Source organism: Barbus barbus, assembly GCF_936440315.1.
Source record: "Barbus barbus genome assembly, chromosome: 15".
In the NCBI taxonomy this organism is placed as follows: domain Eukaryota; kingdom Metazoa; phylum Chordata; class Actinopteri; order Cypriniformes; family Cyprinidae; genus Barbus; species Barbus barbus.
In genome coordinates, this window is record NC_136743.1 from 21108767 (window position 1) to 21124009 (window position 15243).

At 38.4% G+C, this 15243-nt stretch overlaps 1 protein-coding gene across 2 annotated transcripts in view; it reads right to left on the minus strand.

Moving 5' to 3' along the window:
* The window catches only part of LOC306881367 (guanine nucleotide exchange factor VAV3-like), a 47081-nt gene that overhangs the window by 11501 nt on the left and 20337 nt on the right, over window positions 1-15243 (minus strand). For both annotated transcript variants that reach the window (XM_079435447.1, XM_079435446.1), the window contains exons 15-20: window positions 14901-15010; window positions 13333-13434; window positions 7671-7762; window positions 5732-5754; window positions 4248-4281; window positions 801-931 (exon numbers count right to left, since the gene is read on the minus strand). In XM_079435447.1, the coding sequence (XP_079291573.1) occupies window positions 801-931; window positions 4248-4281; window positions 5732-5754; window positions 7671-7762; window positions 13333-13434; window positions 14901-15010 (492 nt within the window). The remainder of the gene's footprint in view (window positions 1-800; window positions 932-4247; window positions 4282-5731; window positions 5755-7670; window positions 7763-13332; window positions 13435-14900; window positions 15011-15243) is intronic.

The following is a 15243-nucleotide window of genomic DNA, read 5'->3' on the forward strand; positions in this document are numbered from 1 at the left end:
TTCGAGACGCGTCGGCCAGATTGGAGCAACACCAGGAGAAAGATGAGGTTTTAGTGCCACCATAAACCATAGAGAAAAAGAGCCACAGCAGCCCGGCAAAAGCCAGAAATAAATAACGCAGGAACAGTCTGTGACAATAAGATAGACAAAACGGCAATGCCGAAACATCCCTGAACAAAGACTGCTCTGTAGTCACTATATCTGACGGCTCATTTAGGTATCAGTTCATATTAGAAACCACTGTGAAAAAAGGAATGTTTTCAGTCATTTTTTAGTTTACACTTTTGCATATTGTACTAAAGTTGTACTCAGTTGAGTACAGATGTGTTTGTATTTACAGTAGTATATCTGCTCAATAATAATCAAATATTACAATATAAAAAATATATTATAGCGCTGTGAGATTTAAGAATTGATTATTTAGTCAAGTTGTTTCTTAAACTAGACAACAACAATAATTATATACAGTAATATAAAATTAACTTAAAACCTTTGCAACAATGTAGAAGTCTTTCCTCTTATTTTGTTTTATCAATTTAATGAATCCTTGCAAAATAAAAATAGTTAACTATTTAAATATATACAAAATATATAATTAACCTAAATGCGCAGTTGGCTATTGAAATACTGGTTATTGCATTCATCATTTGGTTGAAATGTCATAAGATATTTGTTGAAAAGGTTATATGTGCCCTATTTGCTTTGATATATGTTGTGATCAAGCTTCAGGGTCCCATGACACCACAGAATACAATTCCGAATTGTATTTGGTGTTAAAATTCTACTGTACTTTATCTGACCTCCCACCAGGAGCTGTGAGGATCGGCATAGATGACCTCTATGACATCACCAATCTGAGCATTCAGTGGCGGTCCGCCCGGAGGACTGGGAACCCCAAAATAGTCTCTGATGACCAGCATTTTTGGCAAACCTGTAAAAATAAAATGTGACAAGAAATATTGGCACTATTCCTAAAACATGTTCCTGGTCTTATTTTGCATGTTGCATTTGTGTACATAATTCCAAAGAAAAGATTTTTGATCTACTTCACTTCTGAAAAGGTTTGATTTTAGCTGCCATCACCAGCCCTATCATTTTTCAACCACTTGACTCCATTTTGGTACTTAACAGCCAATTTTCACAGTCAGCAAATAATTCACAATGGAAACAAATCAAGTCCAACTCATTCTCTAATTGAATGCACCAAATTACATGCGTCAAATGTTTGAGAACAAGTTTCAAATAAACAAGTTTACAGTACAATAAGGAATTATGTAAAAGATAACCAGTGATGTGTCTTATGAAACCGATATAGAGCAATTAGGCAAAATAAAATACAAATAAAGAAAAAAATAAAGCTAGAAAGCTTATGCTTATGATAGACTTAATACAAGAGAAGTTGCTTGATGTGAAATTCATTTTATAAACCGTTATGGTTTATAAAATGAATTTCACATCAAGCAACACAACCACAGTTTTTGCTCCACTCCAGCATTGTGCTGGAGCTCAGTGGGTGACCTTTCAAACTTCTCTCTTTCACAAAGGACAAATAAAGTGACGCACAGTTTCCACAACCTTATCCACTAAATCAGAGGCAGTGACACTAACCAATGACAGAGAAGGAAATCATCTGAGGCCGTTTCTTACTCTAGAGCCTCAGTGTACGGCGGTTAATAAGGCTGGGGAACAACATAAACTCCCCCTGAAGCCTTAGACTGAGGCTGGGGGTTTCTCCTAGCATAAAAACAGCTCCTTAGTATCCAGTCTATAAACTTGTTGTTTTTAATACTGCCAGGTGCCCGGTTCTTAAAGTAGACAGTAAAAACTGTTGTTTTACATGTATTGGAGAGGTTTATGGAGATCTATGCCTCTAGACTGAACTGCATCCTCTGTTACTGAACTAAGCTTCTTGCCTTTGCTTTCATATACAGTATAAAAGCTAAATACTATGTGATCATTAAGCCATTTGACATGATTAATATAGTTAATTTAAATATGACAGTTACAGTGACTTTTACAACTATAGGCATTTTATAACCAGGAACTGATTTTGCGACAGCCAAGGCATGTTTCTGGTAGTGATATAGTAGTGACAAATGTATGCGTGTGTCGCCGAAGTCTCTCATGCTTTCCATGGCTGCATTTATTTGATCAAAAATATAGTAAAACAGCAATATTGTACAAAATGATCACAATTTAGGCTGTTTAGGTCTTCTGAATCGTGAACAATAATATGGTACAGCAGTGGCAATAACGGACAGCCCAAAGGAGGAGTTTTCCTGCCACTTCAGCCCACTAAATTGACCCTGGCAACTTTGACTGGTGCTCAGCAGCCCTTGCCTGAAGCTAACTAAAAGGATCATAAATATTTGGCATCCCAGGAGTTTTATGTGGTGTTCACCAGGAGGGTCAAATTTGTGACAAAATTCTTAAACCATAACATACAAGTACAGTTTTCTCAAAGCAGATTATAAAAGTGTTCCAGATAGTAATCCTGAAACAACCTATCCATGTGAGGAAACTGAGGATGATATTGAAGAGGAAGAAGAGAATATCCCATGTTGTCTTCTTGGATAACTTATAACTTGACTTGTTATCTTCAGTTTATCAGCTGCCTGAATCAAGAAAATGTTCAACCTGCTGAAACTGGTTTGAACATTAGACGTCCAGAAGAAAGAATCCATTTATGAATGTGTTCAGATAACACTTTCTCAATACAAGCACTTAATCCACTGTAGTTACTGAATGAGTAACGAAGATTATAAAATGACTTTGACTGTGAGCTAAGCTTCTATCACTTCAGTTGTCAGCTTATTTAAAAGTATCACATTGGTCAAAATGGTAATTTATCATTTAAATTATACAGTAACAAAATAAGCAAGGTAATTTTTTTCCGTTTCTATAATATACTGTTTTGATCACTTCTACTTCCCATCAACATAAAGACACCCCTTCCAACCTCGACAGCATGTGAAAGTCTTTTCAGCATTTCAGGATTGTTATTTAGTCCCAGAAGAGCAAAACCGAATGGCAGCAATTTTGAAAATCAGCACTTGTTTAAGCTGAGCACGAAGTTTCACCATTCTGAAAATAAAATGATGTGGTAGTGTTTCTGGAGGAAAATGAGAATCTCTCCTGACTGTTTACAAGTAATTCTTCTGAGAATGACAAAACACATAACAAGGTCGGCACACAGTTGCCATCTAACTTTACTTTCAAACTAATTTAATTGTTTTCTTACCAGAAACGTGATGTTTCAAGCCGATTGCTCATTTTGTTTTTGGTTGCGCATATGATCGTGACATGGTTCTGGGAATCATCATGACTGGTGATTAACAGAAAATTCTGTGATGCAGTTCAATAGAAAATGTTGAGTTTTTTTAGGTAAATGATTTCAACAAAATGTATTGGTTGCATGTTGATTTCATAGCACACAAAACAATGACAATTTCCTTTTTATTAAATTACATATTACAGTCTGTTATCACTCTTATTTGAACAATATATCATTTAAATTCTTTTTTTTTTTTACTTTTTTATTTAATATATGGACTTATTGACTTGACAAGACAGTAAAGAGATCTCACACACCATGCTAAACTGTTACTCTACCTGAAACTATTTGTTCTAAAATGAATTATTTAAACAGGTGCAGGAAGGAGCTGCGGTACACTACCAATAGTAAATGTGTAGCTGGCAAACAATAAATCCATGGGCTTTACAGTTTAGATGAATGCACTTTCTTTAAGTTTCTCACCATTTTTACTACTATTTGGCCTTTGCTTGTTTCTTTTAAACAGTGCTGCGGTGTGACAAATGAATTTGAAAAAGTACAAATTATTTATTAATATGAGGTCATAAAAGCGAGTGCATCATAACTGCTGTTTAAAATAGTTTTAGATGGAGTAAGTTACACACTGTACAAAAATTCCTAGAAGTATTTCAACTACCCAAATATTATTGCATGACAATGGAGATAACCCTGATCCTCATCATCATTCTGATGATACACAGTGTATTGGGAAGGCCACATGGATCTGAATTCAAAGACTTACTCACTGAGCTCCCAGCAATTAGCACCTGAATGAACCTCCTCATATGAACAACAATAAGGTTGATGATGTGGATCAAAAGACTGTGTGTAGCACATTAAATGTTTAAAATAATAATATATAAAAGAGTTTTGCACCAGTCTTGACAACTTCACAGTCTATATACAGAATCATGCTGAAGAGAAAGACACCTACCTCGGTCTTCTTGTTTCCTAGGTGTTGTCTTTCTCTGTGAAATAAGAGAAGGGAGAGGATATCATTAACAGATATGAATCAGCTATTAGTATCTGCTTTTTGCAACACTGGTAAAAAGAGTCAAAGTGAATTAAAACAATGACACAAAGAAACAATCTAACATCGATTCTGTTATTCCTGATTAATGCCTGTTTCACACATGCTCCGTCTGCTGAGGTCCGTGTGCGTTACGTATGCGGTGCAGAAGCAGCACTCATTGTGCTTTCACACAGGACGCGTTTGCAGTCCGCTCCTGATCCGCGGCTGTTTACCACAAACACAACATTTATCCATTATTTTCATTTCAAATCCAAACGTTGTTAGCCTATATTGAAAGTTCTTTTTCAGCATTGTGATTCTCTTTTATCACATTACAGTTACACAATATTTCATAGACATTCACGTTTAAACTCAATTTTTTTTGGGGGAAGTCGTGGCCTAATGGTTAGAGAGTCGGACTAGTAATCGAAAGGTTGCGAGTTCGAGCCCCCGGCCGGCAGGAATTGTAGGTGGGGGGAGGGAATGTCCAGCGCTCTCTCCACCCTCAATACCACGACTGAGGTGCCCTTGAGCAAGGCACCGAACCCCCAATTGCTCCCCGGGCGCTGCAGCATGGCTGCCCACTGCTCCGGGTGTGTGTTCACGGTGTGTGTGTGTGTGTGTGTGTGTGGATTTGTTCACTACTCACTGCTGTGTGTGTGCACTTGGATGGGTTAAACGCAGAGCACCAATTTCGAGTATGGGTCACCATACTTGACAATACGTCACGACTTTACTTTACTTAATATAAACAACGTATTAAATGCATTTGGCTTCTAGATTTGTATATTAAGTTGCTCAAGCAAGTGGAAACACATTTAAACACAGCATATAGCCTACTTTTCACAAATATTTTAAATTAAAACTTACCACATACAGAAACAGTTGGCTCTCGTGCCTTTTACATTTAAATCTTTATTACAAACAGTCCCACGGGTCTTAAAGAACTTTGTTTTTCACAAGACACAAGTGCATGTTGCCTTCTAAAAGTGCACTTTTATTTGTTTTAAACTTAGCCAAAAAGCCTGTGAAACACAGTAGACTTTAATTATATCTATTTATTGTGAAATTACTACATTTACAGGCTCCTGGAACACACTGCCGGACCGCAACCGCGTGCAGTGTGAAGACTTTAATCCGTTAACATGGGTGCGGAAAAAAACACGCACCACAAACGCACTGCAAACGGAGTATGTGTGAAACAGGCGTTAAGACTGCATTCTGTCAGTAGAATGAACATGCATTTAAATGAAAATATACTTCAGACAGCATTATACAATAATTTACTATTTGGATTCTTCCAAATAGCCATAAAGGAAGATCATTTTATATTGCAGTCTGGAAATACCATCTTTGAAGTGTATTATATGGACAAATTATTTAGATGAATTTGTATGTGGTTTCACCTGTGGTTTTTGAACAGCAGCACCTGAAATCATGATGAAAGAGTAAAAGAAAAAATTGTAAAGGCAGCAAAAAGGCTGTACATGTACAAATAACAACTCTGTGGCATTATTTTAGAGTCTAAAGTTTAGACAGCAAGTAAATACAGTAGAATCATTTGCTTTATATCTAGAGAGCCACACTAAGGGGACATTCACACAGATTTTTCTGTTCTTTAATTTATCATTATTGGTTTGTTTGTTTATGTTAACATTGTTGTTGTTGCTGCTTTGTACTATTCCCTTTGTGTATGTGTGTGTGTGTGTGTGTGTGTGTGTGTGTGTGTGTGTGTGTGTGTGTGTGTGTGTGTGTATGTATATATATATATATATATATATATATATATATATATATATATACATACATACACACACATACATACATATATAAAGGAAGGCTTTGAAAATAAAATAAACCTGTATTAGTAATCCTTTTGATCTTTGTTTTTTTTTAATCACAAAAATCTAACCTTTTATTGAACTAAAACAATTGAAATGGGGGAAAATCTAATTATGAAATACATGTTTTTCTCAAATACACGTTGGGCACAATTACTGGTAGACTAGCCCTAGAATGTATTATGAGTAAATTATCTGTGAAGTATATTCCCGTTCATATTTACAATTTTGAGCACACCAGGGTCATTATGAACATGAAATTATTCAGCCATGGCTTATTGATTCACAGGAATATAAATAGGGGGAAAACAAAGGCCAAATTCCCTTTAATCATCCATCACAATGAGAAAAACCAAAGAATATATTTCTGATGTGCAGCAAAAGATAACTGAGCTTCACAAAGTAGAAAGTGACTAAATTAGGAATTATTAGGAACTAAATTAGGAATTATTAAGAAATTCCCATTTCCACCATCAGGGCAATTATTAAGATTTTGTTTGGGAGGGTTTAAAAAAAAAAATGCTCTCATCCCCAGCATATTCAGTTGTCAGACACAACTGGAACTTCAAACAGGATTGGCTTCTATGGTCAGATGTAACTATAAAAAAAAAAAAAAAGCTTTTTAGCAGCACACTCAAGATGGGTTTGGTAAACACAGGGATAAAATGTACCCCATGTGTACAATAATACTGCTGTATTTTTTATGTTGTGGGCCTATATTTTTGCTGGAGGTCCTTTACATCTGGTTTAGACACATGGCATATTTGATTCTATCAAATACAAACAGATAAAAATCAAATAATTTAAATTAAAAATAATTAAAAACAACACAAAAATGGGTGTCTGGGCACAAAACCAAGCTTCTGCTATGGCCATTCCAGTTCCCTGACCTGAACCCTATAAAAAAGGAGTGGGGTGAACTGAAGAGTAAGCACCATCACTGAGCTGGGAATTTTAAAGATCTGGAGTGATTCTGGATGAAGGAATGTTCTCTTGTCAGGTGTTCTCTAACCTCATCAGGCATTATAGGAGAAAGCTCAGAGCTGTTATTTTGGCAAATGGAGGTTTCAAAAAGTATTAAATAAAAGGGTACCATTAATTGTGTCCAAAACATTTATTTCATAATGATATTTCCCCCCATTTTAAATTCTTATTCTCCAATGAAAGGTTAGATTTTTCGGGATTTTTAAAATAAAAGATCAAAAGGATTAACAATGCAGATTTATTTTCACGGCCTGCAGTGAAAATAATATATACATACATGCATTCATATCCAAGCTTTTATTCCTATAGTAAAGGAATATTCAATCTCTGTTACCTTCATATTTGGTATGACAGTAACATAACATTCACTGAAATATTTATGGTATGTCTCAAAACCCATGAATCCCTGACATAAAAAAGAATCTGAAATTATCTGGGTATAAATTCCAGGAATACATATAATTCTTTGAACAGTGAAATGCCAACTTGGTTAATGCAGAGGCTCTTTACTGACCATTACCTGCCCTTCCACAGGCTCCTAGTTTTCCAAGACAACCCTTATGAGCCCCGTTTCCGCATTTAGGACAAAGGTAGCCTTGGTTAAAAATTCCCCTAAAGAGTAGAAGGACCATGGTGTCAGCGCTGGCTTCATTCAGTTACATATAGCATAAATGACTATTACAGACCTTGTGAAATACAAAGTTTTCTGGCTTTCAGTTTATGTTTAGCTTTCAAGAGATAGTTTAGCCAAAGATTAAAAGTCTGCCATCTTTGCAGATTACTCATCAGCGTGTTGTTCCAAATCTGTAAAACTTTTGATAAACTTTCAAAATATGAACAAATAAAACCTAGGAGGTTTCTCCTCCACCATGGAAAGTTCATGTAAACAAAACGATTGAAAAAGTTCATAAAAACATTTTAAAAGTAATATTAACACTCACATTTAACCCAAGTCTCCTGAAAAGACACGACCACACTGTACATCATACATATTACATTTAGGATTTTATTTATATATATATATATATATATATAAACACTGATCAATGCACATGCATGGAGCTTGGGGTGGGTGATAACGTGATTAACTGGTAGAAATGTTGGACTATCGTCTCTTATCGCGGCTACACACTCACATGACGTTGCTGTGCTATGTCTCTTAAAGTGACCATACCTTAAATGTTAATCCAAGAAATTAAAAGAGAGAAAATCGCTCACTACTCTTTACTGAATTACTTTGTAGTTTTAGACAGAATTCATCTATATTTAATTTATACAGTGAAAACTATGCAATGATATTTTACATTTGGTTATTCAGTTTCTGTACCTGGACACTACAAACTTAAAAAAATAAAAATCCTTAAACATTGTTTAATTTGTATCTTTGTTCTATTTATTTATTTGTGCTACTTACATGATTTCAAACAAGGCCCATGGGTACAACCTGCATGGGGGACCCCAGCTACGGCCCTTTATATATTTATTTTTTATTTAATTTTTTTTAATTTGTTCTACTGTAGTTTTTTGGTCCTATTGCTTGTAATTAGTTTCTTATTTAATCGCTGACTGTTTACCTTTTTTTTTAGGCTAGTATTAGTTTTTTGGTGATATTGACACTGATGACAAGAATTATGAAATTTATATGGTATCAAAAATTGAAAACAAAGACCTCATTTAAAGCAAAAATAACGATATTGTGATATATACAGATATCGTTACCCTGAAATAAAATTACTCATATAGTGATATAAGATTATGGTCATATCGCCCACCCCTAATGAAGCTCATGAAATACAGTTGATGCTCAACCCTACTAGCTTGACATGCATTTATGCATTTATGACTTGGATTAAATCATTCAATTCATATGGACTACTTTTTACAATATTTGAATCATTAAACTTTTGGTTACCTGTACTGTCAATAAAGGGACAGAAATCTCTCAGGTTTAATTCAAAATATCAAACAGGGTCTTTAAACACAACATGAACTGCTTTTTTATTTTGTACTGTTCTCTGAGGTCCACTTATAATGTTATCAAGTTTTTTCCATCAAAAAACATAATTTAGAAGTAATATGCTATTTTCTGTCCTGTTTTTAACCCCCTTCATCAGAATGCTCTGTTTGAATAGGCATGGTGGATTGTAGACATGGACGTAACTCCCCACTGCTATGATTGGCTAACACTTGTGTATGTTCATTATCAGCACGACCACAGTATAAAAGGGTACTGAGAGAACATGTCATCCTCTTCTTCATCTTCACTGACCATTTGTGTATGTTAGCAGAAAGCTAAGCATGACTAGGAGTGCATGTTCTCTTGGCAGTGGCTTTGCTCTGATACCCCAAGTGTCACACGGCTCGCGTGTTGTATGTGTGGTAGCAGCAGTAAGCATGTTCAGCTCTCGAGGGAGTTGAATGTGTTCATTGCATCCATTGCTTATTTCTTTTTAAGGGATAAGCATGAATTGAACATGCTCGACTCACAAGGAGACGGCTTGTGCTCATCGTGATGCATTCGTGGGACTACATAGAGGGGAGGTGAGTACTTCACCATTGACCCAAGGTTGTAGATAGCATTTGCATGAGTGCGTTTGCCTCTCGCGCGAATAGTGTTTCTGAGGTAATCTAGTGCGTGAACAAAGCATGTTTAGATCCCACAGGAGCAGAATGCATGCAGCGCGTTGTGGTGAGAATTTTCTGTCCCTTGCCCAATTCATGGTTGGTGGGCAGAGCATGGAAAGGACTTGACGGGAAATCTTTCCCTATCAGTAATTTCCTGCTGTTTATAATTCTTTATATATAAGGAATTGTATAATGTGGATATCTGTTTGCAGTTGTTGGACATATGATTTATATCATGTCCTTATCAGATAACCACATTATACTGCACTCCGAGAGCCAATTTTCTGTGCCTTTACTTTCATTCGGGGTTGTATGACTCTCTGTGCTCAAGTGTTGGCTTGCAAGCCTCCTTATGCTTGGCCCTGAACTGAGCTGGTGCTGCTGTTCCCACTGTTGGGTGTGGTAGAGTATCATGCTCTCTGGGGCTAGGGGCTTAACCGTACTCCCCTTTCGCTAGCTTAAGGGCTACTTGTGAGAAGGTCATCGGCGCAGAATCTGGTTCCCTAACCTTAGCGCTACAACCTCGAAGGCCCTCTGGGTGTCCTTGAGGGGGTAGGTTTCAGGTTGAGCAGGGCAGTACTTGAGGAATATTCCAATCTAGCAATTTCTCCCTGCGCTGTGAGCGTTAGCTAGAAGCCTACCGCTCCCTGTATAAGCTATGAGGGACTGCCTCAGCCAGAGAGCCGAGAGTGCCACTCCTGAGAACTCCATGTGCAACCATACGGAGTTGTCAGGCCCATCCTTGTCACCTCCTTGGTTAGTTGTCTCTATGGTGAGAGCCTGCTGCTCCCTGTTGGAACACATGATCCCCTTCTAAGTTGGATCCAATTCCTGGAGTACTTCCAATCACTTGGAAGTACTCCCTTTAATGCGGGAGAGTCTTTTATGAGCTCGCCACTCCTAACCAGATCATGTGAGTCCTTCACTCTGCCTGAGAGTTAGGAACTCTGCCCCTAGCCAATTGACAGCTCATTCCGGTCGAGCTGGGTTCTTCTCTCATTACTGAGAGTCAAGCCCTCTGCTCCTTGAGCAGGTTGAACCTAACAGTGCACCTTTCGACCTAGAGCATGCCGCTCCCAATTGAGCGTCTGAGGTCTTCTCTCACAGAGTTCTCCTGTGCCTGGAGCTCCGTTGAGCAGCCACCTCAGGTTGTTAGGACTCGCTCTGCCTCCCTGTTAGGCTGCTCTTTTGGTTGAGCTTAGAAGTGCTCCCCTCATTGAGTCACTACTCTCAAACTGAGCGTCTGAGTTCCTCTCCCATTCAGAGAGCTGAGCGTCTGCTCTCAGGAGCTCTGGTTGGCAGCCACTCCAAGTTGTTAGGCCACCTTCTGCCTCCCTGGTGGGCTGCTTTCGTTTGAGCTAGCAGTGCTAGCCAGATTATTTTGATAGTGGCGGGTTCTGAAATAAATCTGTCATGACAGCAACAGTTACTCGCAATCAGAGTATGTGAACGGAGCGCGGAGCGGTGTGATTTTGAATGGACCGAGGAACGGATTTTTTAAAAGTCGGAGCGTTGTGGTTTTCACTCGCTCCAAGAGCGCTCCACCATCACAAGTACAATTCATGCCAACGATCCGTAATATAACTGCATATTTAGCAAGAATTCACATGTTAATATTTAGCTAGCTTGATGGAGAAGGATCACTCAAATCAGAAAGAATGAGACTATATGATGAGCAATGGACATGAGCGGTAAGTTATAGTTCAAGGAATTTGTTCGTTCCTTCTAGTCTAGATACTGAATATTTTCAGCTGAAAGCATGATTTAAACAAGTACTACAACACTTGTTCACACGCAATCGCTCTCTCAATATTCAAACATATGTAATCTTACAGTGCTACTTCATCTGTATCCGATTTCAAATGAGCAGAAATCTATAAGAAATGCATCGATCCGTAGGTAAAAATAACTGATGAAAAGTTGTTATTTTCATCATAAACAAAATTTGCACCGCAAAAAACAGCTATCATAATGCTGACAACCATGTTATTAGTCATGTGGACGTGGTAGGAAAAAAGTTTGCACACTAGTGTTCCAATAAGTCACTTTGAAACACTCCTGTTATTTTATTTATTTTATTTTTTAATATACGTGATGAACAGAACTGTGATATTTCAAACATACTGAAATACTTTAGACACGGAGCAGTGTTTCTGATATCAGTGAGTGTGGAGTAGGAAATGGTGAACCCGTAGCAGAGTGATTATTAACTGCTCAGAGCGTGGAGGGTAAATTGTTGACGCTCCACTCCGCTCATATACTCTGCCGGACACTGCCACAAAAATGTGGCTTGTTTGTTTATGACTGTCCTCGTACAGGATTTAACACAGAGTAACAGCTCACTACCAGTTACAAAAGACATTGTAACAGTCTGTCACAGGCAATTCTAGTTGCATTTTTCATCAATTCATTTCTTAAATTGTCCTTTGACTATGTTCTGACCCGCCATCTAGTGGCAAATTTTTTTTGGGCCCGATGCCAAACTTACTTGCCGACCCCTGCCATAGAGGGTCACCTATGAGCACGCCACTCCCAACCGAGTGTTGAGTTCGCCTCTCATTCTGTGAGTCAAGATCTCTGCTTCTTAGAGCTCCATTAAGCAACTAAGCCAGGTTGTTAGGCCTTTCTGCCTCCCTATTAGGTTGCTCTAAAGGTCGAGCTTAGCAGTGCTCCCCTTGCTCTAGAGGGTGTCAAGTCAAGCGTCTGTGTCCCCCTCTCATTCCGAGAGTTGGGTGCTTCGCTCCTACAAGTTATGTATGAGTATAATGCTCTGGAGCCTATCCTATGACTACTCTGGTTGAGCTGGCGATGCTCCCCTCAATTGGAGGGTTTTTCAGTGAGGTGGCCATTTCCAGTCAACATGCGCTCTGAGCACGCTCCCTTGAGCATTTCACAGTCACATGGGGTTCCTAGGCCTGTCTCTGCCTCAGTAACACACACATTTATTTTCAAACACCAAGTAAAAGTGGATTTTGCATAACAGGTGCCCTTTAAAGGAATCTCTTTGTTTCTGATTCCAAGCCTTCGAGCTCTGCCCTGGGTTCAGGCTTCCTCAAGCCCAGCCCTTAACAGGTAAGTTCATTGGGAATGCAGCTCAGGTCTATGGCCAAAGGGATTATGTCATTGACAGCCATCAAGGCATCTTAGGGGCAACTCCCGTAACCTTGGTAGAGTTGGTACTTAGTGCTCGCCTTGGTGTTTGGCATGCACTCTCCTCAGCATGGGTATACCGTACCCCATAGCAACCGCTAGAGGATGCAGTTCAAAGTTCCCTCAGAAGAGAACGTCTCAGGTTACGCATGGTTATGTCTCTAGCATCATAGAGTAGCACCATAGAGTAGAACACACCAAAAGCTGTCATTTTGGCAGATTGCCTTCAGTATAAGCTGTTTTTAGACTAACAACAAAGTTTTGAGTTCTGAAACTTACAGGATATTTTTTATTGTACAATGACCTCTTATATGTCAAAAGATCAAGGGAATTTTGGTTTCTCAGTTCATGACCCCTTTAACTTATTTCAGCACACAAAATGTCTCAGAAGTACAAAGCCAGCTCACCTGAGAAGCATATGACAGGAGCTGCAGCTGGTGGCCCTCTCAAAAGTGTGCATCCTGAAGTGGTGAGAGTTAAATGTGGCATTCTCAGGCCGAATATTAGATCTGAAATGGAAAATCAGAAATACGGTAAACCAATGGTGCAATGTTGGCTGATTGGAAAAATGAGCATGTGACAAACTGCATGTTTAAGAGGACAGAGTGAACGGGGGCCAAGCGCTAGTGAATGTTGTGGCCCACGGGGCCAGGACCAGACCTTCAAATTCTGGACACGAATCAGAGCAGTGGGGAAGCTCTTTACCCGAACAACTCTAAGATTGATTCTTGCATCAAGAGAGCTGTGTGCATGCGGCAGGTGTAATTTGTTGTTTGAATGCACCCTTCAGATCATCATGCAGTCAACCACACGTATACGTGCGTGTACAGAAACACATTTTTAAAGGGTGACATATAAATCAAGCAGGAGGGGAAACATCATTACAGACTCTCGGCACAAAGAACAGCGTATCCTCTTTAACCTACACAATTTCTAAATCAGAACTCTCGTTAGTTTTCCTCTCCGTCTCTCTTTTCATTTCTTCCAGAGTAAATACATTGTGCTATCAAATCTCAACAACATCCCAGGCACAGGATGTCACCATGTACTAGAAAGAAGTAAGCTGCTTGACATCAAATGACATCATTATAAAAACATCGAATGCCTTATTGAAAGTAAGATGATGTGTGCAAATGTTTCCTCTCTCTAGCTTAAAAAAGTAGATTCATATTGTCATATGCACTACTCTGGAATTTGCATTGACCAAAGTTCCAGGGAGCATTTGAATGCAGTGTGAAAGGTCACCTACTTATTTCATTTTAAATGAAAATATTTGTCGTTTAATCACCCTCATAAAAGTGGTCCATTATGACGGTATAAACAGATCAGAATACATGTGGGGAAATTTAGCATTACATAACTTGCTCAGCAGTGGATTCAGTTCAGTGAATGGGTGCCGTCAGAATGAGAGTTCAAATGGATGATAAATACAACAAAATCCACAAGTAATTGACAACTTCAGTCCATCAATTAAAATCTTGTGAAGTGAAAAACTGTGTGTTTGTAAGAAATTGTATTGGACTTTCATGTTCAAGTTGTGTTCCAGTTTTCTGTGTCTGGTCTTTGTCCCTTTGTAGTCTTTTTGTCGATTGGTTCCCTTGATTGTCTTCCCCTGTGTATATATAAACCCCAGTAAACTAACTATGCCACTTAGTGTTATTGTTAGTTTAGTTCAGTGAAGTACCTCTTGCATTTAGATCCTGCTTTCCTGGAATTCGGAGTTTGTCACACATCACAGAACAGTACCAAAATTACAGCACTGAACTTAAATTCCTACGTTTGTGCCACCCAATACCTTCTGTGTTTTTTAAGCTTGAATTCTCTGGTCCTTTACTTTAATTTGTATAATGTGGATTGCACAGAAAACAGCAAAACAAAATGTCTCCTATTGAGTTCCACTGAGCAAAGAAAGTCATTCAGGTTTGGGACGACATGAGGGTGGTGACAGAATTGGGATTTTGAGTTTCACACTCACATGGCCATCTCAAACTGGTCCAGCCATTTCTTCTTCAACTCTTTTGTCTTGAACAGGAACTCAAATCCACTCTGCCCCTGCTGGTGAGTGAGGTAGAACCCGTAGCACCACTGCCAGAGGACAAGACAAATAACAAAATAACTGCAAAAAATACAAATTAGACTTACATGTAAAGATCTACCTCTTCATTATGGATATACCTCAACACATTTTGTAAAAATAATAATTAAAAAAGACAAATTTACTGTATTAGAATATTAAGGGGTTATGGTGTTTGGTTTAAAGTTGTGATGGCAGTGAGGGTTGGTGGGTGAGGAAAAAGGGGGCTCATTTTATTTTACAC